General features: G+C 43.2%; 1 protein-coding gene across 9 annotated transcripts in view; it reads right to left on the bottom strand.

Moving 5' to 3' along the window:
• GRIP1 (glutamate receptor interacting protein 1) overlaps positions 1-27631 on the bottom strand; it is a 623621-nt gene that overhangs the window by 54222 nt on the left and 541768 nt on the right. For all 9 annotated transcript variants that reach the window (XM_087442057.1, XM_087442058.1, XM_087442061.1 and 6 more), the window contains 3 exons: positions 20178-20364; positions 19439-19584; positions 8338-8418 (listed from right to left, as the gene is read on the bottom strand). In XM_087442057.1, coding sequence (XP_087298183.1) covers positions 8338-8418; positions 19439-19584; positions 20178-20364 — 414 coding nt within the window. The remainder of the gene's footprint in view (positions 1-8337; positions 8419-19438; positions 19585-20177; positions 20365-27631) is intronic.

Raw genomic sequence — 27631 nt, 5'->3', positions numbered from 1 at the left:
TATCTGAGAAGTCACAAACCAAGCATGCTTTGTTTGAATTGTAGTGCTTTAAGTTAATTAAATTAGTTGCCAACATTTAAAAATTAGTAGATTTTGGGCCGGCCCTGTGGCTTAGCGGTTAAGTGCTCGCGATCTGCTGCTGGCGGACCAAGTTCGGAGACCGGGCGCGCACCGACGCACCGCTTCTCCAGCCATGCTGAGGCCGCGTCCCACGTACAGCAACTAGAAGGATGTGAAACTGTGATGTACAACTATCTACTGGGGCTTCGGGGGAAAATAAATAAATAAATAAAATTAAAAAAAAATTAGTAGATTTCATACAGATGTATGGCTTCTTTTAAAAAATTAGAAAGGCAACATGGTCTAGTGGTTAAGAGCCTAGACTTGGCATCCAGAATGCCTGGGTTCAAAACCCTGGCTCTACCACTTACTGGCCATGTGCTCTTGAACACACAGTCTGTAGGCACCTTAGTTTCTCATCTGCAAAATGGTGATGAAGAATAATCATCGTGCTTACCTCATAGAATTTTTGTTGTAAGGATTGAGTTTTTACATGTAAAGTGATGGACCAGCGCACACAGAATGCACTGCGTACATGTTGATTGTTATTCTGATGATCCAGCAACACTGGACTCACTTTCCCACTCCTCCCTTTAGATGGAGCCTTCAGTCTCCCATTGCCACTGCCCTCATTGCACAGATCTCACTCACTGACTTGCCTCATCCCTAAGGGCTTCTGAGTTTGGGACCCTTTGAATGAGCATGCATTAGCACTCACTCAGTGCTTTGAATGCGGTTGGAGTGCTCCACAAACTCGTTCATTTAACACATATTTATGGAACATCAACTATGAGCAAGGCACCTCTGCTCTGGGCACTGGCCATGAAACCCCAGAAAAGTTGGATAAGAAGGAGAGCAGCACTGGTTAAATCCCATAGGGTCATTAGGCATGAAATGGTTTTCTCTCCTACAAAGTGGTTCCAACTGGGAGGGCCATACAAACATGTCATGTGAGGGGAGGCTACACTAAATGGGTGAAGAGTGTGGCTTAGAAAATAAGGGCAACAAAAGGGGATTAAGTGCTGAAAAAGAAAGAAAAAACAGTCACAACTGCTTGAAACCTCCACAGAAACTGGCCAAACGTACAGAACTGAAAGCCTGACAAGAGAGAAAGAACAAGGATGCAATATCCCGTGTTACATGATATATACTAAATTGAAAATACTGCCTTTTCCCCACTCATAGTTCATAAAATAATTCAAACTCTTCACTTGTATCTCCAGTGTTGTTTTTGTTGTTACTAGAGCTACAATTTGAGTCATCTACAAGATTTTTCAAAACTCATGACTGTCACGTCTTTTACAGCTCTTTTGAAATCCAGCAAGATAATGTCAATGGATATTTTTTTCCAAATCGCAATTCCCCCTCTGTATAACGTTACAATAATCGATATTTTTCATGCTACCCATAGGTATACATTCTTGATCCTCGCAAGGAAACTATTTACTATATTACTTTTTAAAGTTTACTTTTATTTACGGCAAAATTATACATGCACACAATTTGAAGAGTCAAAAGTTGTACAAAAGCAGTCCTTCATTTCCTCTTCCCCAGATGCAACTTTTGGCTGTTTCTAAATTGCTAAATAACATACAACTATTATTACTTAATTATTTTTCAGTGTTAGTTATTTACTTCCTGTGATGAAAGAGGAGGAGTTAGTTCCCCCACCCCCATGCCACCACCATCTTCATGCAGTTCTTGCCCCCTATTCTTCCAATACTGTTTTGTCTTAATTTTTTGTAAGATCAGTATTTGGTATCTACTTTAGTATGACTATATATAAACAGTATCCGCAGACACGTCATGTAGCATTTCTGCAGGATACGTTTTCCCTGTAGTTACCTGTTGTCTCCATGTCTTTGCTCAGTTTTCTTGTGTTTTTCATGAATTCAACTCCTCACACGTCCCAGGTTATGCAAATCTCCTCTCAATATGTCAAGTCCTATCAGGAATTCTATCAGAGGTTTACAGTCTGTCTGGACTGTTTATTTTCTAGGGCTGCTACACAGATCTTGGCAAATTCCTTCCCACAGGCCGTGGGAACACAGAGGTTCTCTTCACTTCTTTCAATAAACAAGGAGGCCATTGGACTGAGGGGCTCTAATGCCATGATGGCCTGCAGAGCAACCCAAAATCTCAGCCTGTAAATGCCGCAAGGTTACAAGTCAAAACGCTAAGGACAACAAATCACAAACAGCCGCCTAAGCTTTAAGCTGCAGCGAATCCAATAATCTCCTCTCTTTGCTTCTGCACTTTCTCCCCATGAGTCTTTTCCTGGCTCCTGTGGGCCAGCGCTCCTAACCACTTCCCGTTTGGCGCTGCCTGACTTGAATCTATTTTTGCTCAAATAAACTCTTAAAATTTTTACTCTGTCCCAGTTTATCTTTTAACACTGCCCTCTAAATTTCTGAATCTAAATTTCCCTCTCTCTGGCTTCCCTTTCGTTTGGTGGCGCACATTCTCCAGGAGCTTCCTGAGGAAGAGTGCATGGAGGGGAGCTTTTGCGATCTTGCATCGCTGGAAATGTGCTTTTCTACCTTCACATTTGATTGGCAGCTTTGCTCGGTGGAGAATTCTAGGCTGGGAATCCCTCAGGATCTTGAAGGTACTCTCCCACTGCTTCCTAACTTCCAGAGCTGCTGTTGAGAAGACTGATGCCATTCTGATTATGGGATTATTGTTTGTATTCTGATACATTTTATGAAAACTATCTCCTACCTCCCACCACTGGAAGCCTGTGGGATTGCTTTTCTGTCCCAGTGTTTTCAGATCTCATGACGACATGCCTTGGTGTGGGTCTGTTTTCATCCACGGCTCATGGACCCATCAATTTGGAAACTCACATCCATCAATTCCAGGAAATTTTATGAATTATTTATTTGAAGCTTTTCTCCCCTCTTTCTTTCTGTAATGGCTGTTCTTTGGATATTGCATCATTTGGACTCATCCTGTATAATTCTATCTATTCTACATTCTTCATTTATTTGTTGTTTTGTTCTAAATTTCTGGAATTTTCCCTCAACTTTGTTTTCCAACACTTTTATTCAATCTTCTCATTTCTGCCATATTCTTACGTTTGAAGAGCTCTCTGTTCCCCTCTGTATGTTATTTTCTAATAAATAGTATTCATTTCCTCCCTCCTCACAATATTTTATGTTGCTAATGATGTTAATGACAGTTCTTTCTTTTTTAAGTTTTCTTCTTTCTGTATGTGCGGTTTCTCTGTTTTCTTGTGTGTTTTTGGTAATAGTCTTGCATATTAGATCCTTTCTTAGACAGCCAACTGTCTGTTTTTTTCTTAGCTGTCTGTTCACATTGAAGAGTGTGGCCCTAAAAAGCTGTTTGAAAGCTGGGTGCTTGTGGACGACGGTCTTCACCGTGGAGTTCAGGCCACGCTGTTTCTTTGGGGCAGGTGACCCTGATCTTTTTCCTGCTAGGAGGGTACTAAGCCTGGCTACCTGGCTTCTCTGAGCTTACTGGGGCAGAAGACCAGCAGTCTCAGCATTCAGCATCTACACTTGTTTTTAGAGCAGCCCTGTTACACCCAGCTGCGCTCTCCCAGTCCAGAGACTCTTCCTTTCATGCTTTCCAGAGAATAAAGCTAGGCTTCTGCCAGGGAAGGAAAGGGGGGCTTGGCTCTGCTGAGTGGGAGAAGGCATCTAAGGCATTAATTCATTCTTAACAGACTTTCCACCAATCCTCCTGTCTGAGCCCCACCATCACGCTCATTTCCAGAACTTGTGATTCCACCAGTTTCTGGGCCTGTTGGGAGTTTAGGATGCAAACCAGGTTCACCGTCGGCTTTCACCTCTCTTCTTTAAAGTCATCTTTCTCCATCTTCTTTGCCACTTCCAAATTCAGTTGCTGTTGTCTATTTTCCTTTTCTTCTTCTCCTTACAGGTTTTTGCCTTTTGAAAAATCTTATACTGTCATCTTAAAGTGAGGTACAAGGTGGGAGCAGAGCTAAATGCATGTGTTCAAGCTATCATCTTCGACTCCTGAAGTTTTAAAATCACTGGTCACCACTGGCTATAGGAAACTGGTTCTAAAAGTGAACAGGGATTCTTTTCCTCTCAAAGAGTTGTTGGAAGAGGTAGAAAAAAGTCTCTATCCTTTGTTTAAAAAACTTTTTTTGTATTTGAAGACAAGTGAAATCTTCTGAATTCTGAAGTTAATTAAATATGAATCAACAAAGTATTCCAAGAATATTCTATAATATCTAGTCATTCATGGAACTTATTCTGCTAGTCAAGATATTTTGCTCAAGGAGCCTGAAAAAGTTTCCAAACTACACTGGAAACACAGACACACATAAAATCATTTCATTTTACTTTAATTGTAACCATATATATAATACCTGGCAAGTAGAGTTATTTGATTTGAAATGGAGCTGTGAGCAGAGTTTTTATTGCAAAGTTGGCAAAAAACATGAACCACTCTCTTCTAAATATGCTTAAGACTTGGGGGGAAAATGACAGATTTGTTGTGCTTGTCATAAACACGTGATTTTATAAAAAAAATAATAAAGCAAGCCCTTGTTCCTGCAGACGATTTTGTCACAACTAAAATGGAAATCCAACAAATTAAATGCATTCACAAAGTGCTGTCTTTTGCTTTTCTGATATAGGATCTGGGAAGGTTCATCAATCAGATGGCGACAGCGATGAGCGGTGGTTTGAGAGCAAAGCCAATGTCAAGTCAGACAGAACAGGTTTGAGTCCCTACTTAGCCTCGTATTAGCTCTGGGTCTTTGGGCAGGTTGTCCAGCTGAGCCTCACTTTCCTCTCTGTAAAATGGGCATAGAGGTGACAGGGCCACTTTGAAGATTAATGAGAAAACGGATATAAGTTGCTTAGTGCCATGCCTGGTACAAAGTAGACACAAATTCCTGTAATAAAACCACAAGAGGAAACTGATATCAAAAGGACTTCACTGACAACTGCACATGACGGAGACAATAGGCTTCTCTGACTTGGGAGGCAGGTGGGCTGCAGGGGAGGGTATGGGCTCTGGCTTCTGTTTGGCTGAGGTGTCAGAGCTCCAGGATGCTGCTTCCAGCCCCAAACTGCATCCTTCGCTGGGTCGTTCCACTTCAGTTGCTATAATAAATCACTCCACATTACAGCAACAACATCAATAACAGTAATGCCTGGTGTTGATGTGCTATGACTGTCTCATCAGAAACTTAAGAGCATTAGTCTAAAACTGCTCACCGCATCCAAAACCAGAGGGACTCTTCTCAGACAGTTAGATATGAAGAGGGAGCCTGAAGCCAAGTGTGAAAGGCTCTGGGGGTGTGCTTCCTGATGGAGGCCCGTTTCTTACTACTCAGAGTTCTCACATGGTGAAGAAGACAGAAAGAGCGTTTTGTATAAAGATAGTGAGAAACATCAACAAACCCCCGCAGTGCCTCGGTGGCACTAACAGTACCTGCGTGTGTTTGAGAAGAGTTTTCCTGGATTTCCTATGTAAGTAGTATAATTACAGTTGGCACGAAATTTTGCGGGGTAGAGCTTTACTTAAAATATTTCACAAGGCTCTATGTGTACAATAAATAACAATCATTATGATAACTAACCTTTGTTAGGGTTCCCATTGTATTCTAGGCACCTTATGTATACTAACTCAGTAACACTTCTCAACAGTGCTACAGAGAAGATAATAAGTACACCATTTTATAGACAAGGAAACTGGGCACAGAGAGATCAGGAGAATCTGGAAGTGGGGCAGTCTGGGTTCTGAGTCCTTGTGTTTAATCATTTCCCAGGTTAATGCTTCATCAGTTTACACAATAGCCTTCACACAATCATCTGTATCCATCGTCTCCCTGAGAGGCTCATTTCCTGGGGTGCTCAGTGGTTAGGAGAAGATTGTTTATGGATAGACTCCTTATTCATTCACTCAACAAAGCCGGGGATTAAATAAGCACCTTGTATGTGCCAGGAACTGTGCTTGGCCTCAGGAGTTGACTATTTCATAACAACGAAAACGGATTCTGGCCTTGTTTTTTTTTTTGGCAAATGCTGCTTTCTCAACTGGCAAAATATGAGTATTCTCCGCAAGGAGACACAAACTCAGGATGGTGAAGATTGGTTGTGTAAGTGGAGCTGTCACTGCAGAAGAGCTGACAGTGTGTTTGACAAGCTTGTGTGTCATCGCTCCGCCCAGGAATAGGGTCATACTTCCCGCTCCACGAAGAGCTGTAGCTTACCGCTGGCCCCAATCAGGCCATTCTTGTGGGGTTCTTTGGTAGTTTCCATTATTGGTATATTAAAATCAGTTTTAGAAGTAATACTTAGTACATATGCAACACCATCATAAAGCAGGATTTAAATGATTCTTTATGTGAATAAAGTATTTTATAGTTGTGTGTACATGGCTACACCTCAAACAAATTGAACATGGAAATATCGGCTTTCAAAAAGGAACATATCACAGGATGAGTCATTAAAGGGATACTCTCTTTTAGTGTTAAATTATATTTTTATGTATATTAATTTTTAAGAATAAATATATTATATCAAAAAAGACCATTTTCCTAAATGAAATTTGAGAGTAAAATAACTGTGTGGCAACGTAAGCTTCTGAGGAGTAGCTGTCTTCAGTACATGCGTTAGCTGTAAGCATCTCCAAGGAGGGAGAGTGTTCTCAGAACTTCGCACAGGGCCCAGGCATGGCGGGCACTCAGAATGTATTTACTGAGTGAAGGCAGGGGGAGGGAAGAGTGGAGTGGAGGGCAGGGCCTCTGGTGCAGCCAGCAGGTTATGCACAGCACAGCTCCAAGAGGTACCACTCTCACAGCCAACTCTGATGGAATAAATGAATGGAATGCAATAAACAGAATAAATGAGAGCAGCCTTCATGTTACAGGGGGTTGCAAAAGCCACCTTGAGCACCAGATGTTTTTAGAATAGTAGGTTCTGATGAGCTCTTCCTGAACTTCAGTAACCACAGCTGTTGACAGAATAACAGCATACCAACTTTGCTACCTAATGAACAAACTGAGAGGCCAAGTGACCCAATTAAAGGCATAAGTGACTTTAGTAGCACCTAGAATAGGTTTGGAGTCTCCAAAACCCCATTTCCTCTTTCTACTGACTACAGAGGCACATCCGACACATCAATCCTGCTTTTCTCCCAGTGGCCACACTGGGGTTTGGGGGGTACAGGCTCTCTCTCATACACATCGCTTCTTGTTCTTAACATTTATTCTGTATTGTAGTTCCACTATTTTTAGTGTTGCACCAGATATGTGTGCTATATTGGTTATAAATAAAATTTCATTTTCGGTGTTAAATGTTTATCGTCCAAGCTGAACTGAACGGCCCCCTTTTCCCTCTGCCCGGTTGAGACTCTCCATTTCTGCCTTAACCACTGACATAAATGCTCTCCAGCAGCACAGGCAGGCACTTTTATGCAGCCTCATCACTCTTCCTTGAAGGGACACCCCTTGGTCACACACATCGCCTCTATGTCTCCTTTGGTCTTTATGCTTTAATCATTTGCTTCATTTTCTTGGGGCATTTATGGATGGACTTAGTTTATGGCTATTAAAAACACAAAAACCTCAATTTCCATTCTATAAAACTCCATTGGGGCTGAAAATTTTCAAAGCTGTTTTACCAAAGCAGTTATAAATCTAGAGACTGAGGAAAGGAGGGAATTAAACACATTCATATGTTCTGATTTTCTTTTTGGTTTGGTTACCCAGACACCTTGTACCATGGAGGAATTCAGGAAGTTACTAAAATAAGAGACATTATTTTAGTCTTGCAAACTGGATTGTAGATGCATAGTGGACAGATGGGAAGATAGTCTTAAAAGTAAATAAACACAATTTTGTTAGATTATTGTGAAAACATAATCCACAACACACTAAAATGTAGAGAACCTATATGCATTTATATGTCCATCTAATTATTCATGGCGGGGGGTGTGAGACACATTTATTGAGTACTTAGTACTTGCCAGGGACTATACTAGGTATATAAATATGTTATTTTATTTAATACTTTAAATAACTGTGTATTTTGTAGATATCCTTATTTCCATTTTATGGATGAAGAAACATAAGATTGGAGAGAATTTAAGTAACTTGCCCTGTTCACACAGCTAGCAAGTGCTGGAGGGGTGACTGGTCCACGTTTTTGTATCATTACATAGGAACCTGACAATGACACCTAAAACATTTGCCACACCTGTAAGCCATTTGACAATACAATTTTCTAGTGTCTTTTCAAATTCTACACTTTAAAAGAAATCCTTTCTACTTACAACTTATGGTTATTCCAAGTTCCACATTGTGCTTCTTGGGGAGTTTTACGTGAAATGTTCCACTACTGGGGATGACAGACTCTGTAATTTCAAAACAAAAAAGAGTGTGTTTATAGACCAGGAAGAATGGAGCGTCCTTCGATGAAAATGCATCAGGAATACTCGTATCATAATCATCTGTAGCTAAAGCTATAGCAATAGAAGTCAGGTGAATACCTGTATAATCCTGACAAACTAAGCTCCTGGTGAAGAACAGATGTCTTACCCATAGACACCTGTGCATAATTCACAGCAACAGTTGAGTTCAGTATTTCTTAAGTGTGATTCAGGCAACATCTCCCTCAAATTCACTCGGGAGGCAAGTTAAAAATACAGATTCCTGAATCAGATCTATGAAATCGCAATCTCTGAAGATGAAGCCTAGAAACCTGCATTTTAAACATATTCTCCAGGTGATTCTTAGGCATACTAAAGTTTAAGAACCATAGATCTGGTTAGATTCTTTTTTTCCACCTAACCGACTTTCCCAGAGTTTATTATTCAGCAATTTTTTTAATCCGTTGTCTGAAGGTAGCTGGGGGAACAGATTTCAGGAGAGATTTCAGTTTGGTGTGATGGCTGTTGTTTTGGGGGTACGGGGGGTGCCTTAATTTGTAATGTAAACAGTGACAAGTACCCTAGAGAGGTAGAAGCAGGAGTGATTTATAAAATATTTCACAACGAGACTGGCACTGGCCACACCCCATCAGACTGGATGCTGACCACAGAGCTGGAACACCGGGGGCCCCGGTCGCACCAAGGATGACCCTTCAGTTCCTGGACCATGGGGAGCTCTAGGAGATGCCAGGGAGGAGCAGGGGGGCAGGGGGCCCCGGAACAGGGTGAAGGTGGGCTCAGATATTGGCCAACCAGTACAGAAGTAAGCTAACATTGTAGCAACAGAGAGGGAACCAGTGTGCATTGGCTGAATCTCAACCCTGGATAGAACTAACCTGATTTTAATCAGACCAGTATTTAAGAAAGGAAGGAATTGCTACATATTCCTTCTTTTTCCTTTCTTTCCTTTCTTTCCTTCCTTCCTTCCTTCCTTTCCTTTCTTTCTTTCTTTTTTTTTTCTGTGAGGAAGATCAGCCCTGAGCTAACATCCATGCTAATCCTCCCCCTTTTTTGCTGAGGAAGACCGACTCTGAGCTAACATCTATTGCCAATCCTCCTCCTTTCTTACCCCCAAAGCCCCAGTAGATAGTTGTATGTCATAGCTGCACATCCTTCTAGTTGCTGTATGTGGGACACAGCCTCAGCATGGCCGGAGAAGCAGTGCGTCGGTGCACGCCCGGGATCCAAACCCGGGCCGCCAGCAGCGGAGCGCGCGCACTTAACCGCTAAGCCAGGGGGCCGGCCCCACATATTCTTAAATATACTCTTCTGAAAATTCCTTTGATAGTCTTGGAGACCTTCAATAAGAGATAAGGTTAAAATGGAAATATCCTCTGAAGAGACAACATCCAATCACACTAAGTTGCTAATAACTATAATCCTTTCCGGAAGGTCTTGGAGAAGGGTGGAAGGGGCGGCAAGAAGCAAGGCAGACATTAGCCTAAGGGGAGGACTGTAGGATGGCCCAGCTCAAGGCCAGCCCCCAAGCCTGCACACAAAGAATTAACAGTTAGGCCCTCAGGGCCCTAGCCCAATTTGCTGCTCACGTTTTTTTTAACACGTTTTGAGCCTTTGCAAAGCAGAGGTGAAAGCCGGGCTGGCTTCACCGAGGAGACAGAACTGGGTTCTCCCTTCCCTGTTCAGCCCTAACCTGCTCTTCCTGGCCTTCTGTGCTTCGCCAGGAGGAACTGAGGCAGTGAGCCTTTTACAAGACCAGAGTCCGACCTTCCAACTCAGGAGATTGGCCCTAGACTGTTAACACTGGAGAACACAATACAAATTTCATTTTCCCAGGCCCTCCAGGCTTCTAGAACAGCCTCTGTGAAAAAGGATCCCCAAGTGTCCCTCAGTCTCAGCCGTGTGCTGGGTAAAGGCAAGTCTTCCCTCTCGGGCCTCTTCCTTCCTCTCGGTTCTTGACTCGCTTGCCTAGGGGAGTGAGGGAATGTGTTGCCTTCTCCCACTTCCACCCTTCTCCACTCTCCTGTCCTGTCAGGTGTGGCCCAGGGGGTGTCAGAGGCTGAGAGTTGACACCTTTGGCTTCACTCTCGTCCTCAATTGACACTCTGATGGGCCAGGAAGGACCCATGTGTATTTATTAAGAATTTGTAACCTTCTCATTTCCCAATAGGACTTGAGCTAAATAAAATTATTCATTTCCCCAATAGATTTTTAAAAGACTGGCTAATTTTGATGTATTGGGGCAGAAGAAGAGAAATGAGGTAAGTGAAACACAGGCAGGTGTGCGGGACTTCCTCACTTCAGGCGCTGCATCATACATATTCACTCAAAGTATTTCTCAAGTCCATCCCTTCCCTCCGCCTCTTTCCTGAGTCCTCTCCATTCTCCATTCCAATAAAAAAAATCGCCACCTTCTTCCCATCCCTAAAGTGACAGTTTAAGAATTTGAGATTAGTGCAGACTGCGGGCAGAGAGGGCATTTGGAAGTGGCCGCGTTTTGCTCACATGCACCAACAGCCAGTGGGCAGAGAGGAGGGAGAAAGAAACAAGTGTGCATGGGGAGAGTGCTCGAGGTCTTGGAGAGAGCCTGGCTTGGCCGTGAGGGTCCTTGATGTCAGCTTCTAGCCCTTCCTGGGGCTGCCCACATTTCCTGTCCTCAAGGGCTGGGCAACACCTGTGTGATTCCAGTAAATGCCTCTTCTCTGTCTAAACGAGCTTGAGTGCATTTCTGTTGCTTGCAATGGAAAGATGTCTAATGAACACATTGATCCAGTAGAGGAAATGGGATGGGAGCTAAGCAGAAAGCCCCCACACAAGTGTTCATGGGTGTAGCAGGAATAAATTACTTGATTACTCGGATAAAGCACGAAAGCGGTCCATAGGTAAATGCATAAGAAGCTTTAGAGGAACAAACAGCTTTGCTATTTACAGAACTCATTTCATGTATGTTGCATCAGTGTTATCTGTTTTAAGAAAACGTTTGCTGTGAAAGGGGAGGGGAGCATATTGAATGCTTGTATGTACGTGTTTACATATCCTTGTGTGTACATAACATCTTGTCCATGGCGCTACACAAGTGAGGTTGTTGAATCAGAAGGGCCTGGAATCACTGATGTGGAATAGTTACTATAGCAACATTTTGCTTTTATAAATTTTTAATGCAGGGAATCTTGACCAAGATTAACACTGTTAATGACACTGGAGGAGATATTATCACTTCCTGGAAAACAGGCACGGATCACTTTTGACTACATGAGATCTGAAATATTCATAATGATGAACAAATATCAACAAATGAATCTCTTTGATCAAGCTGTGTCTTCATTTTAATCTTTAAATGCCAACATGATTTGTCTTATATTTGGTAATGTTTTTCCCTATACAATTATTTGGTTGTTAAAGCAAAGGCACATTTAATTTGGGGTTTCTTAAAGAAATACTAGTAAAGAGGAAAAAGACCGAATATTTCGAGAAACAACAGGCTTACGGGCCGGCCCCGTGGCTTAGTGGTTAAGTGCGCGCGCTCTGCTGTTGGCGGCCCGGGTTCGGATCCCTGGCGAGCACCGACGCACCGCTTCTCCGGCCATGCTGAGGCCGCGTCCCACATACAGCAACTAGAAGGATGTGCAACTACGACATACAACTATCTACTGGGGCTTTGGGGGAAAAATAAATAAATAAAATCTTTAAAAAAAAAAAAAAAAAAAACAACAGGCTTAGAATAAGTGAACAGAATGTTTCTTTTGTTCGACTCCCATATGACTATTTTGCACTTCCCTGGTTTTGCTTTATCTTTGTTAATACTACAATTAAAAACACATTTGGGTAAACAAAGCCTTCCTTCTTTCCCATTGTTCTGCTTTTTCTGCCTGAAGCATTCATTGTTGGCGCAGTAGGATCACCACCACATCGTACTCCATCAACCTGGACACCTTGTGAGAGTCGAGAAAAATGAAGGGTGTCTAAGGGGGGCAAGTGTAAATGTTTTAACTCCCCACTCAGAGAAAAGCCCTGGAGGCTCCAGTCACAATGGCAAACGTCACCTGAGGACTGTCGCTGGGACTTCTTCCAGAATAAAGCTGTATTTTTTCCTAACAAAATAACTTCAGAGTTAAAGTAGAAATTTCAAGTATTCACAACATTGCAGATTGTATTTAAAAGACAGTATTGAAATGCTATGTTATGATTATAGCTTTTTTCGCATGTGTGAGGAAGATTAGCCCTGAGCTAACATCTGTTGCCAATCTTCCTCTTTTTTGCTGAGGAAGATTGGCCCTGAGCTAACATCCATGCCCATCTTCCTCTACTTTATATGGGACGCAGCCACGGCATGGCTTGACAAGCGGTGTGTAGGTCCGCACCGGGGATCTGAACCTGCGAACCCCAGGCTGCCGAAGCAAAGCGTGCAAACTTAACCACTACGCCACTGGGCCGGCCCTGATTATAGCTTTATAAAATTATATGTATGGTGGGATGTTGGTAAAGAAATAGAAAAAAAAATTAACGTTTTTCTATTAGAGTTGGGGTTATGAGTAATTTCAGCTTAAAAAAAATTCCATTAATGTTATTACAATGTTGTTTGTACCATAGTTCCCACCTAAAGAGACAGATTTAGGCCACAGTGTACTCAAAGTCGAGATTTTAATCACTCTCAATGTCATTTAAAATACTTATAAAACAGAGATAGCTTATCTCTGAGACCCAGTAATTTGGGAATTAATATCTGGGTATAACATGTTCCTGAGGAAGAATATTGGAACTGGATGGCTCACATCCAGACAATTAGGAGCGAATCCAGAAGGACAGGACAGTTTTGAAATAGCTCACGTCCAGAGGTTCCCTACCAATGTTCTGAGTTCTCAAGTGGCTAAAAGATTTTTCTGATTCCAGCAGTTTCCAATAGATTCCAGTTGATTGGTAACGACTAACTACAGTGTTTTATTGAGGATTCTGATGCTGTGTCTGGGCCCAGCAGGAGGATACTGGCATCAATTAGTGATGTCTGCCATGAGCAAGGGAGGAGGAAATGCTAGGATTCGAGCATATTTTTCCCGGCCCTATTCTACATCATTTCTATCCATTTGAAATGGGTTGATTTCTGGAACAATCGCGGGCAGGGGAGATGATCTTAGGTCCCTATTTCCTGTCCCTTATTCAAGCAAGTTTAGTACTAAACAAAGTGGGTTTAGCAGACATTGTTTCTTTCTCTCTTTCTTTCTTTCTTTTTTTTTTTTGGTAAGGAAGATTGGTCCTGAGCTAATGTCTGTTGCCAATCTTCCTCTTTTTTTGCTTGAGGAAGACTGTCCCTGAGCTAACATCTGTGCCAATCTTCCTCTATTTTGTATGTGGCATGCTGCCACAGCATGGCTTGACAAGCAGTGCCTAGGTCCACACCCGGGATCTGAAACCGTGAACCCCGGGGCTGCCGAAGTGGAGTGCGTGAACTTAACCACTATGCCACCGGGCCGGCCCTCATAGTTTTCTGTTTTTCTTTTTTTTTTGTGAGGAAGATCAGCCCTGAGCTAACATCTGTTGCCAATCCTCCTCTTTTTGCTGAGGAAGATTGGCTCCGGGCTAACATCCGTGCCCATCTTCCTCTACTTTATATGGGACGCCGCCACAGCATGGCCTGACAAGCGGTGCGTCGGTGCCTGGCTGGGATCTGGACCCCGGGCCACTGCAGCGGAGGCGCACACTTAACTGCTATGCCACCAGGCCAGCCCCCCATAGTTTCTACTTTTTATGAGCTTACACCTAAGATATTAAAGTATTTAATCAACAAACATTAAAATACATATATCCATTAAGTACGGATTAAACAATGAATAAATATTGAGGACACACAAAATAAAAATGCATTTACAGCACAAGTAAATATCTAGATACTGCTTATGGAGAAGGTCAGATTGTGCTGGCCATTCCACTACTGGAATGTAGTGAGCAAATGCTGCTCGACACCCTACAGGGCACAGCATAGCCACCTCTGCTAACAAACAGTGTCAGTGGGGCAGAGGTTCAGAAATCCTGCTGTTTCATGCTGGGAACTTAACATCTCTTTGAAGAGGCAGTGTAATATGATATGGAGAAGATGGGTGCAAGTCAATAGACCTGGGATCTACCATTCAGTTTGCTGTATGACCTTGAGTTTCCCCACCTGAACCTCAGTCTCCCCATTTATAAATAAATGAAGGTATTGGGTTATAAGAGTCCTCTTACCACTAATGTTCTGTGATTGTAGCAAGTACATCCTGGGGCTGCTGAACAGCCTTCTTTGAAAACCAGACCCTCACTGCCATCTGACTGATCCATACAGGGTCTTTCTACCAGATTCCTGCTTGGCCACAGCTGACGAGAAGGGGAAGATACTAACCCTAAACTGGGCCAATTAGATTCCTTCTCTTGGGAATTAGAAATTGGAACTGGCTGGTACTGGCTGGGCACTTTCCCAAAGATGAGATGATCATGTACAATCAACAGTCAGAGAAAACTTGTACAGAGACAAGTGGAGTGGATGTGCAGAAACAAGCAGCACTCTGAGACCCGGAACCCCAGAGACACAGAGGGTATGAAGCCAGTTCTTGATGGGAATTGAAGTTCCTGATCCCAGTCCTTCAGGAGAGCCAACTGCACTTCATTCATTCATTCAGTCATTCACCAAGCATTGGCTGACAGCCTCCTGTACTCCAAGCACTATTTTGGGTGCTAGGGGTACACTTGTGAACAAAAGGCACAAAGTCCCCGACATCATACATTTTTCTACTGGAGAAGACAAGAAAACAAACAAACAAATATACCATGTAACATCAGAGCTTGAGAAGGGCTAAGAAGAACCATAAATCTGGGCAAGGGGACAGAGAGTGACAGACCGTCAGGGAAGCCTTCTCTGAGCAAGTGACATTTGAGCAAAGACCTGAACAAAGAGAGAAACTACCCAAGCACGCTGGGGACGGGCTGCCCAGGCAGAGGAAAGAGCTGCTGCAGAGATCCATGGATGGCACTGTGCTGGGCATGTCGTGAGCAGCTGGTTCATCCTCCCCTCCTCATCCAAGTCCCGCCCTCCTGCGAGATTTCACTGTGTGGATGGTCTCTCCATCACACTGCACCCCCAATCCCCAGACCTCTGGCTGAATGATACTCGCCTCCACTCCACTGCACTTCAGCGACTCACTGCCCCGAGCCTTGCTCGACCTTCTCTGAAATCCTAAGCTTTAACTTGCCACTTGGAGCTCAATCTCCTACCACTAGCTCCCTTGTCAACTGTCTCACTATACCCATTTTTCTTCCTGAAGGCTCCTAGTTCCTTAAGTCCTCTGTTTCCTCCTGATCTATGAGGCTGATCCTTTGTTGATTCCATCCCTCTCCAGCTGAGATTCTTTCAAACACAGGCAGTATGTGTAGCCGTCAGAGTCTGGGTCAAAATCCCAGCCCTAGCACTAACCACGTGGGCCTCAGTTTTCTGGGGATAGAATAACAGTGACCTTCTCCACTGCCATTATGAGGACTAAGTGAGCGAATGCACACACAGTGCTTACAAAGGTGACATGCCAGAGAGTGAGCATTTGATAAATATTATCACAATAATTTTTATGCTGTCGTAATTATTCACTTGCTCTGCCTGTCACAATGAACCTCTGTGATTTAAGTTCTCCTTCTGTTGAACCTTCTCTGGAAATCTTAATTTCAGGCTCAATCTAATCACCCACTGTCTCTGCCCTGAGGTCTCCTGACAAAGAACGACTTGAGCATGCAGGTCGATGCTGCTATAAACTTAGAGCTTCCAGATTAGGCTTGGTCCTCACTCAGCTCAAAAATCCCTTTACATGAGTCTAGTTGGTGTTCTCACTCATCTCCCCATTAGTTATTCTAAACTCTCATCCTTCTTTTCAGCTCCCCAAGATGCTGACCCTTTCACCCTTGCTTGACAGTTCTTAAATGAACTTCCTAAATACAGCTAAAAAATGTGTTTATATTCTCACATCCTTCTTTTCATACTCATAGGAAGAGATCTTCTACTTTCTGTCTTAGACTGGTTATCTACCTATGTGCTAGATAACTTCCCCCTCAACCCTTTGGGGACCCAATTCCACCAACTATCTCTTTTCTCCCTCATTCGTTTCAGGCCCCAAACATGCTCAAGTCTCTCCAATCTTAAAACAAAACAACAAAACAAAAAAACACCCCTCTCAACTCCAAATCCCCCTTTATCTGTTGTCCCATCTCCTTTCATCTACAGTTAAATTTCTTGACATTGCCAAATGTCCTCTGGGGAAAAACTGATCTTGGTTGAGAACCACTGATTACCTAAACGCTGTGGAAGTTCTAAAAAGACGAGTGGCCGCCACAGTGGTCTCCAGTCCCTTTCATCCACTCACTGCATTTTTCCTGCCAAATCCTCTTCCAAAACCCAGTTCCTTGGCAGACAGCACGTACAGCTCATCTGCACTTCTGCACCCTACCCTCACTCCCTGTCACTGCAATCTGACTTCTGTACTCCGATTCCCTGAAACTATTCTGCAATATTTCTTCCTATTTGTCAAACCCAGTGGGCATTTCCTGCCTTCTATTACTTGAACTCTCTGCAGCACCTTTATGCTATTGACCAGGACTTTTGCCTTGAAACTCTTGCTTTGGCTTCCAAAATGCCACCTTTTTGGTTCTCCTCCCACTTCTCCTAGAGCATCTTCTCATCTCCTTTGCTAGCGCTCTTCCCCTTTAAATGTTGGTACTCTTCAGGCAGAGTCCCCTTCTCGCCACTCTTTCCCTGGCTCTCCTTTAGTCCAGTGACTTTAACAATCACCGACATGGTGGTCCCTCCTCAGTCCTGCTCTCTAGCCCAGACCCCTGATCCTAAGCTCCAGGACGTCTTGCCTGCGGCCTCCTGGGCACTTCTTTTTGCATCCCAGTGGCCACACACATTCCGTAAGTCTACTCTTATCTTTCAGCAGTTCTCACTCTCGTCTAATTGGCCCTGAGCTCCTTGGACATATTGATCCCTTCTATTTCCTCTTGCAGCAGCATGGTGCCTAGCGCTCAGTAACTAACTGGTGCTTGATAATTGTCTTCTGAATTAAGGAATGGATATGCTTGTCCTTTTTTCCTAGTATTGGCAGTGGATTTGCCTACTTGTGTCTGAAATAGAACTCTTTTTGTTATTCCCAAATTTCCACTCTTCAAGTCTTCCTCTCAATTAAAGACATCACTACTGACTCAGTTGCTGAGCCTTATACCTCAGGAGTCATCCATGATCTTCCCTTTCTCTCATCTTCATATCCAACCCATAAGCACGTTCTGTTAGCCCTGCTTCAAGTCACGTCCCAAATTTCACATTTGTCACCATCTCTAGCACTTGTGCAAGCCACCATTATTCCTAACCTGTCCGAGTGCCACCACCTTCTATTTGGCTTTTCTGCTTCTGCTGCTGCCCCTTCTCATTTCAGAAGGACCTCTCTCAAACATTCACAGGTGACCTCGCTCCTCTCTACAAAATGCTCCATGACGCCATCACACTTGGAAATATACTCTAAATTCTGTACCAAGGACTGCACTAGTGGGCCCTTCCAACCTCCCCACCCATGTCCAAATCCGAATCTGATCCCCACCCCCAAATCCCTTACTTCTGCAGCAAGAGCCCTTTTGCTGTTTTTCAAATCCACCACGCACATTATTCTGGCTCACGTCTTTAACATGGCCTCCTCGCTCTGCCTGGAATGCTCTCCTCCCAGATTCTCCCATGGCTGGCTCCTTCTTACCCTTCAAATCTCTGCTCCAAGCTTACTTCCTTAGAGAGTCATCCTATGAAAATAGCTCCCCCACAGTCATTCTCTAACCCCCATTCTGCCTTTATTTTCCTCAGAGCACTTATTACTGTCCAAATTTTACTTGTTAATTTAAAATTTAACTTTCTATACTAATATAAGCTTCATGAAGACAGGGATTTTTTTCTTTCCTGTCTCCAGTTGAATCTCCATTGTATACAACAGTAATTGGCCCACAGTAAACACTCAGCAAATATTTGCTGGGATAATGCGATCTCTTTATCCAGAGGCTTATCTTTACCGATTGGTGAATGTTGTTGATTGGTGAATGTTGTTGGCTCCGTGAAGTAGCATTGCACTGTGTGAAGACAATTTACTTAAATGGGAACCAGCACCAACCTTTAAACCCCGCATACCTGGTAGCTACTGACAAGGACTCCTTCCAGGACCAGACTTAAGTCCGGCTCCTCTGGGCCTTGGCCTTGGCCTAGTGCTTGGCCTGCTGAGTCTAGCTTTAGCAAGAATTCTGCTAAATCGGTTTATCGAGAATCCCTCCACTCTTGAATACATAATAGAATTCCTCATCCCCCTCTTGATATCTAATCAAGTTCCTCGTAGTAATTTTCCTTCCAACAGCTCCCTCACCCTCGCCTTGCCCATTGGCTATAAATTCCCAGCTGCTTCTGCTGTCTTTGGAGTTGAGTTCACTCTCTCTTCTCTGTGATCTCTCTCACAATAGTCTTGAATAATCTTCCTTGCCATGTTTCACAAGGGTCTGCTGCAATTTCTCTTTAACACTAGAGACCAAATATTTACCTACTGGGCTTGCTTAAATCCACCTAATGAATTTTCATTGCTCTCCCACCAAACTTTCATATGTTCCTTGCAGTGGGAAGGGTCAAGGAGAGGCTTTTCTTGTCCGTGTGACTGAAGAATATGGTTTCTCTAGCACACAGGGGAAAGTCAGGAAGAATAAAGGCTACGGGATTTTTTTTATCACCTGTATCGCGGTTATCGCTTACTCATTTTGTCACATTTACTTTCAATTGTTCTTGTGGTGATGTTTTAATGGATAATACAAAAACAACGCTTGATTCAAAATGACACCCCAAATCTCCTAAACAAAAACATGCTCAGAATACAAAAGATAGTTTCCCTTCTGCCACACAATCCATATAATTCTCGTCCAGTCCACCCTGACTCGGTGCTGACTTGCCATTACATGATTGTACCTGCAACATCAAACTCGATTTCCAGAGTGACCTTGCTCGTGATGGAAGAGTCTCGGAGGAGCTGATTGGCTTCCTCGAAGGTGCTGTCTTCGGTAGGAATTCCATTAATGGCCATCACTCTGTCTCCAATCTGTAGCACTCCACATCTAAATTCAGAACCACATGTTAGAGGCTGTAGACAGGGTTAATAATCATCACGTTGAAGTTACCAAGTCTATTTTGTTTGATCCTTGCAAAACAGCAAAATCACTTGGTCTTGTTTATTCAATGCTGTGGGAATCATATTAGGTCAACTGCAGTGTCTTGAATTCTTCCATTTCATGGCTACAAATACAAGCAAGGGAATCTTGAAGTATCCCAGGGAAGTAATTAATAATTCAGCACCATGGTATTATTATAATCTGATCAGAACCAATATATAGCAATGATGAATCTCCATTCCCCCATGGCAGAGAATTATTAAAGTTTGAACTTCAGAGTTTTTTTTTAATCAACTTTTTTTCCTTTTTAATTAACATAGCCTCTAGTCCCTGATGGACAAAAATCTGCCAGATAAAGGCATCCATGCTGGTTATTCTTCTCAAACCTGATCAAGAACATAAAATTTTATCGTCATAACAGAGTTCATTGTCTTGCATTTCCTGCATTGAGCACTGTTCCGTAATTTATTAGCTACTCAAAGACAGCCAGCACAAGAAATGCAGAGCAGAAAAAGAGGCTATCAAAGAAAGCATCTCACCTCTCTGCCGGACTGTCCGCTTCGATATAGGAAATCAGAGGTGGGGAAGAGAGAGTCTCTGTGGCAAACACACTGCCCTGCAGTTGGATTCCAAATCCTGTGACGGGATCTGCTGTCAGCACAACCTCTGTGGTTTCCGTGTGAACAACCTGCCCAGCCAGGCCCACCGTGCTAGAGGCTAAAGACACTGGAGGAACACACACGGAGGACAATGACTTTAGGTTGGAGCAAGCAGCAGGAATACCCACCAGCATTTCTGAAAGAAACCACGTCTCTGAAACAAAGCTCACTGGCAATGGTGGGAGGTAATATTTGGTCTTCTAGCAAAAAGTTTAACCAGAGCTGAACAAGATGAATGAATCTCCCAGTATATATCACATTTTTGTCACAAACCAGTGCAGCCCCCTCCATACCAGGACAGTTGTGGCAGCCGTAGGAAGAGGATGGCCTTGGGGTACAGGTACCTGGGTTCTGGTCCCGGCTCCACCACTAAGCAACCAGCTGGGTGACCTTGGGCAAGTCATTAATCTCTTTCCTATCTAGGAAAAAGGGAGTTGGGCTACCTGGTCTAATGTTTTTCCCCTTTAGCCACTGCGCCTAAGCTTTAAGCTTCTTACGAACGATCTAACCTTCAGCTTTGAAGAAACAATCAAAGTCTGGCTCCTGGAGTGGTGAGGACGTGCTGGTCATCAACCTTATCTAGCACGGGTCGGTGGGATGGAGTCCTTTACACTCTACATTCCTCCTCCTCCGCTGCCCAAAATTGGTGTCTTCAGTCCTTGTTCTTTCCCATGGGTCCCCAGCCTACTGTGTTGTCTCTTATTTCATCCATTCCTCTGATCCTCTTCTAAGCCTCCAGGCACACCTCTCTGTCTTGTTCCCATCCTCAACCCAGGTCATGAAAGGGCTGCTCCCCTCCTGGATGCCTTTCTCTCAGCGCTGCCTCCGGGCCCCGCATGCCTCTGCTCTCTGCGAGCAAGCGCCCTGCCTGCATGGTCCTGTGCTGCCCTGTCACTTCCTCCAAAAAGGGTCTATGGCCCCCTTACTTTAACTGAAACCTGATGACACCATGCACCTCAAAATGCTTTGCAGCCAGAGCCATTTTCTTTCACTCTCCCTGCGTGGGGCAAGGAGAGAGAAGGGTTTACAACACTCCTTGCTCACCATATACAGCACTTTTTTTTTTTTTAAACCTCAAACCGCTCCTATTTAAAGTTCCATATTCTGTACTTATTTCTGCTTTGTCTGCTTTGTCTCATCTCTAAACCCATAGTTTTCTACATTTACAAAACTCCCTCTGTTTTCTCACTGACTTCAGGACTTGGCTCTTCATCTGTCTCCTTTAAGGTGTAGCTTTTCCTTGTCCTCAGCATCTTTGACATCATGGCGACAATCTAACGCACTGGCTTTCTGGTTCTTCAGCTCTCTCAATGCGAGTTACTAGCAATTCCACCCTACTTCAGCTCTCTGCCAGCAGAGCCCTATGCTGGACCCCGTACCCCTTCAAAATGGGTAGAGCTCCAAGATCTCAGTATCTGAATCCTCCCTGTTGATCACAGACCCTTACTAGCCATCTCTCCCGGTCCCTGCGATCTAACTTTCTCCTCTTTATGACTTCTATCCCATTTCCTCCCACTTGTCTCCTGGTCTAGTGGTTTCCAAAGAATATTTTCAGCAACAGATTTTTTTCCTCCTTCAGATGAAAGCATATAAGGGATGGCTTTATATTCCAGATAAAAACAGAGCTACTGCAGTTGAGATAGGAACGGGAGACCCCAGAGGTCCCCTCTTCTCTCAGGTGGGAATCTGGTGAAGGAGTTTGAAAGCCGTCATCTTTACCCATTGCCTTTTACCAGTATTGTTTCCCTCCACACTCCACGTGGACCCCTGGCGACCACTTCAATGATGCATCTGTGAGTATCAGAGACTCTTAAACCTCATACGATTTCTACCCTCTGATGCTCTGTACTCTGGTAACGCCCAGTCACCTCCACTGTTACTAAGTTGCTGAAAGGCTAGAGAAAGTCATGACAAATTCACAGTATTCTCTATGGGGCCCTGGAATCTTTTGTTGTGTAATGCTTTGGTACCTTATTTGATTCCTCACAGGATCCACCTCAAACATTTCCACCCTTATCAGGGTCAAACTACTCTTTTCTTCATTTCCTACAAGACAGAAAGGATCCAGCCACTTGACGAGAGTTCCTTAAACAACATTCTTCTCAACCTCGATTTCTCTGTATCAGTGTCTGTTCTCTCTCCCTTCGTCCTGCTTCAGGTGGCTGGATCTTTCCTTCTATCTCAAGGCTAATGCCTCCTTTCCGTGTTTTTGATACTATCCCTTCCCGCTCCTTTTGTGATTCTGTGCCATAAAAACTTCTCTCTTGCTGCTTTTTCCAACTTTGCCCCCCACTACCCCAGCTTTCTGACCTCTCTCTCTGACTGGTACTAACTCCGAAACTGCTTCAACTTTGGCTTCTCCCTTTGCCCTTTCCTGACACTGCTCACACTGATGACTTCCTGATTGCCAAAATCGACCACCCCTCCACTCTCACCGCTCTGCAGCAACTGGCTTGGGAGCCATGTCTCTCTTTCTGAAGTTGCTCCTCTCTTTGTTTCCATGAAGCTTGGTTCTTAGTTTGTTACTTTCTCAGCCCCTACCAGCTCCTTTGCTTCCTCTGCACTCCAGAGAGTTGCCCCTGGTTCTGTCCTAAGCCCTTTTTACTCCCATTCTTTCCCTCATTCACTTCCAATGCTTCTAAAACGTGACTTCTGCATACATCTTCTCAAATCTACCTCTCTGGTTTCTCTCAAGCTCCAGTGATGAATTTCTTGACTTGATGGATATCCCATCCACAAGGATGTCTCACTGACTCCTCAAACTCGACATTTTCAAAATTGAGTTCATCGTCTTCTCTTTCTCATTGCCACTCCTATTTCTATGAATGGGACCCTCACGCTTGTAGTCCTTCAGGCTTGAAATCTCAAAGTAGCCTTGGACTCACATCTCCCCATTGTCTCAAATTCAGTCAATGGCTAAATTCTTTCAGGATGACCACTGAAATATATCTTGCATAAATCCTCTTTTCCCTTCTTACTGTCAATGCCTTACTTCAGCCTTTCATTACTTATTTCAATTATTCGAATATACCTGTTTCTGGGTCCTCTCATGCCCGATGCTTTCTTATTATTGCCATACACATTGCTATACATATTGCTATACATTGCTAGATTATTGCCAGATTAACTTTCTCTTTGTGATGAAGCTCCAATTTATGCACCCTCTGGAGTAGAACCTCATCATTGGTAGTACAGATTACTATACAGACTTCCAACCAGCGACCCTGTCTTTTGTCTTATGCTAACAGCCTCCAAATTACTGCCAGAGTGGCTTTTCTAATATGCAAAGGCCATCCCCCAGTTTAGGATCTTTTTAAAGATTCTAACTGTGGCTGCCTATTTCCCGTGGAACAAAATCTTCAATTCTAGCAGAGCACACAGGACCCTTCACGAGTTCACTTTCTCCTGCCCATCCAGTCTCGGGTTCCCCTTGCTCTCTTCACGTGCCACATGCTCTGGCCCTGCTTTCACAGCTCTGAGTCTGCGTGTACACCGTCTCCTCTGCCCCTTTAGTCCTTGCTCTGGGCTTTCGCTGTCCCCTTCTCTGCCTTATCCAGGCAGAATCAGGTACTTACTTTTCTACATTTCCACATTTCTAATATATGGTCCTATTTCAGCATTTATCGGGTTTTTATTTGCCTGCCTGTCTCTCCACTTGACCCTGAGTTCTTTAAAGATTGGGACCAGATCTTCTCATCTCTGAAATCCCAGTGCCTGGAACATTCAGGGAATGCTAAGTGAATGAGGAATAAATCAAGTTTTGTGATACCGTCTGCTTTTCCCTTTTTGGAACTAACATTTCATGTAGATTCTGCTGAGTTAAGGAACCAGAAGCTGTCCTTTGAGATGCAAATTTTCCTACGGTGTAGAACATTCCAGCACTGCAGCCGCCATGGCGGAGGACGGTGAGGTGGTCATTTGTCAAGGGGGAGTAAGGAAAAGCGTACTTCTTCTGAAGAAGCACCATCACTGTTCTGTCTCAGCAGGATTAACGTCAGTGAGATTAAATGGCCTGCAGTGGGGTGAAGGTGGCCTCCAACCCTAAGCTTTTGACAGGTGGTGGCCCAAGATTTCAAAGTGTGACACTTGCAGCATCACATGTTAGCTCAGACCACATTTTCTCGTGGGCCTTTGTTAATGTCAACTGTACTTTGATTCCTCTCCAGATCACACATTTTGTTATTGGTGGCACAAAACCACGAGAACATACCATTTCCTGTCGGTAAGGATCTGGAGAGTCGCATGTCTTTCCAGTTAGTACTCACAGCAGGCGGGAGTATACTATTAGAACATCACCTACTTGGCAGCTTACTTCCACCCCATCTTCTAGGTGAAGCTTTTGGGCTTCAACAAGAATACTTTCTGTGAAGAATATTTTCTCCATAGGTTCACATTAATATTTTTTTCCATTTGATACAATTGGAATTGGATACATTGGATACAATTGGTACAGATGTTTGAACCACTTAATTGGAGTTATAAACTGTTTTTGAACCTTTAAGTCAGCTGAGTACCAGGTCCACTAAGAAAGAGCAAGAAGAAATGGGTCAATTTAAATGGGTCAATCCCACTTATAGGGGGGATTAGGTCAGATATAGTGAAGACTTTCTCAAAGGAGAGACTTGCTGTATTTTTTGAAACAGAGAAGATGGTTGAGGAATTTTGTTCTCTAAAAGGTTTTGAAAACAGAAACAAGAACTAATTCACTGTGGGTATCATTAAACTTATAAGCTCTATCTAGAGGCAAGCTGAGGTGATAGAACACCTCACACATTAGAACACAATTTAGGATTAAAAATGTATTAAACATTGGTTTTATAATTACATAAAGTTATAATTTATATAATAAATATAGGATCATATTAAATGTAGGATTTGACAATTTTACAGAGAACTCTGAAAGTTCTCTGACACATTGTCATCTGTTCTTTGAAACAGTAAAATTTCATTTAAAATTACATGTACTGATTACTTACACATATTAAAGTCTTGAAAATTATTACCAGATATGAAAAAGATAAATTGTAGATTTAAAGATGATGAGCCGGAAGAGAAAACAACCAATATTACTTGGAGGAGAAAAAGATGAGCTTGATTATCCTGCTTCATTAATGTGGTCAAGCAGCAGAAGAAAATAAAGGTGATTTATGAATTATACCCCTGTAGGTTAGAAATCTGTATGATGAATTCTCTCTCCAGGAGCAAATACTCCTGCAAGGCACCGGCTCTGGCCTGAGGTGTGCCCACTTCTACTCACAGGTGAAGATGGATAGGACTGAATCGCTGACATGCTGTGTTTGAAAACTGCTAACTGGTGTGTGCCCCGGTCGTGTCCAGGATTCCACCTGCTCTGTCCTGTTCCCATTCACATTTGGGGGGTTTTGTTCACAACCCTTTGAGTTTACAAGAAATGACCCTGTGTTTTTGTCAATTCTTGTCTTTCCTAGTGTAAGCAAGGGAGGGGAACCAAAGACAGCTCATTAACTCCTAAAGTTTAAAACTCTGCCAAATGTTTGCTTAATTTAGAAGGCTGTGAGGTTTACCATCGGGTAGAAAATGCATTTAAAAAGTATAGAGAGCAAAGGAGTGCAAAGATTTATTAACACATTGTGTTCATCCTTATCTGATCCTGTAATTGAAGACCTCTACCTCACTAAAGTGTTCCACACTGGGGTCAACTTGCTGGACCCAACAAATTGTGCATCACATGATCCAGTCCAGGAGCGTGGTGGAGGTGGCCCACAGCTCCCTTCTCCACCTGGGGGCAGGGGCAGATCTTAAGCTAACCCCTGCAAGGGCTCCATACATGGTCACTTATAAAAGCTTACCAGTAGCTGCCTTTGTCTTTCGTTCTTTTTTCAGGAGTCGGTGGAAGGGGCAAAAGTAGTTAGACTGTTTCATTCTCTTGCTTTCATCTCTTTTTAAGGTTGCCCTCCCTAGTAGTAAAGGATGATGATAAAAGAGGCTAAGACCATTCTGGGAATGTGTTCTAACTTCTACTCTTTGCTGCAACTCAGGCAGACTGGGAACAGGCAGAGTGTCTACCCTGGCTCTGTGTACAGGAGAGGGAAGCAGAAAGCAGAGGGAACTAGCCAGATCCACTGCTCGGTCATGCTGCCATCACAGGGGATAATGGCATTCTGGAAGGAGATTTGGCCTCCACAGCAGAAAAAGGGGCAGCCTAGGCAGTGAGGAAAAGGTCAGTAAGATTCCAGAAGAGGTGATAAGAGGGTTGCCTCTGTGACATGGCTCTGCACCCTCCCAGGGCTTTGTGACACTCTTCAAAGCCAGTGCTGGGTGTACTCATTCTCCCTGTGAAACAAACATGGCACTCTCCTGTTTTAATCCTTGTACCACGTTGTTACAGACTTTCTGTGTTTTCCCCTTTGATCAATCATACAGAATGTTTTAATATTTATGTGACAAGATTTCATTCTCTTCTGGCCATGTCCTTCCTTTGTACTAGAAACATATATGAGAATTTTTCTGTTTTGCAGGCTCTGGCCTCAACTCATCACCAATATAGCAAAGAGACTTTTTATTATATTTGTGACTTTGCCATGATTCACCATCCATACAAATGGCCTGGTTGCTATAGAAACATAAGTATGAGAAAGGGGGTAGCAAATGGTGGTACAGAATAGAGACAAAAATAAAGTGAAATAAACCGTGGTAAAGTGAGAGTGGCAATAAAACTTTTATCATCAGTTATTTCGGAAAACCTTTACCAAACTTAAGCAAAAAAAAAAAAAAAAAGGAAACTAAATCTTTTTTTTTTCTAATTTTGGAATAGTGTCATTTTTTTAGGTCTTTTTGAAGTGGGAATAAAAGTTCACAGTTTGTTTTAACCTTATTGTTTGATTAAAATATAAAATAGATGATCTCCTGAGACCCATTTATAAACATCCTGGTAGGTATATGGTCAGTGGTGCTCTGGTGGCTAATGCCTACAGCAAACACAAATAGCTAGAAACTTCTTGAGCCAGGTTTCTGTTTACATTTCTACTGTATTGGAGAAGAACGTCCTGATTCAAGAGAGAGTTGATGAGTTGGTGATGGGCATCAGTGATAGTGTGGCCTCAGCTTTGGTTCCTACTACAAAATTCAAGGTGTATAAATATCAACCTGCGATAGCCAGACACGTTACCATTCATTTGCAGTCACGAATGTCCTTATTCAACACAGCAGGTCTTGCCTCACGCAAACACACGTTTAGCCATTGAACCACAGGTACAAACATTAATGAAATCGTTTTAATTGCTCGTCCCTGCTGAGGGCTGTTAGCCTGTTTCTGCCAGTGAGGAGCGCTGCACGTGAAGCCGTCACATGTAGAA

Source organism: Ceratotherium simum, chromosome 17, assembly GCF_057802395.1.
Source record: "Ceratotherium simum simum isolate JZ-2026a chromosome 17, ASM5780239v1, whole genome shotgun sequence".
In the NCBI taxonomy this organism is placed as follows: Eukaryota; Metazoa; Chordata; class Mammalia; order Perissodactyla; family Rhinocerotidae; genus Ceratotherium; species Ceratotherium simum.
Note: the sequence above shows the minus strand (reverse complement) of the source record. Positions and strands in the feature narration are given on the sequence as shown.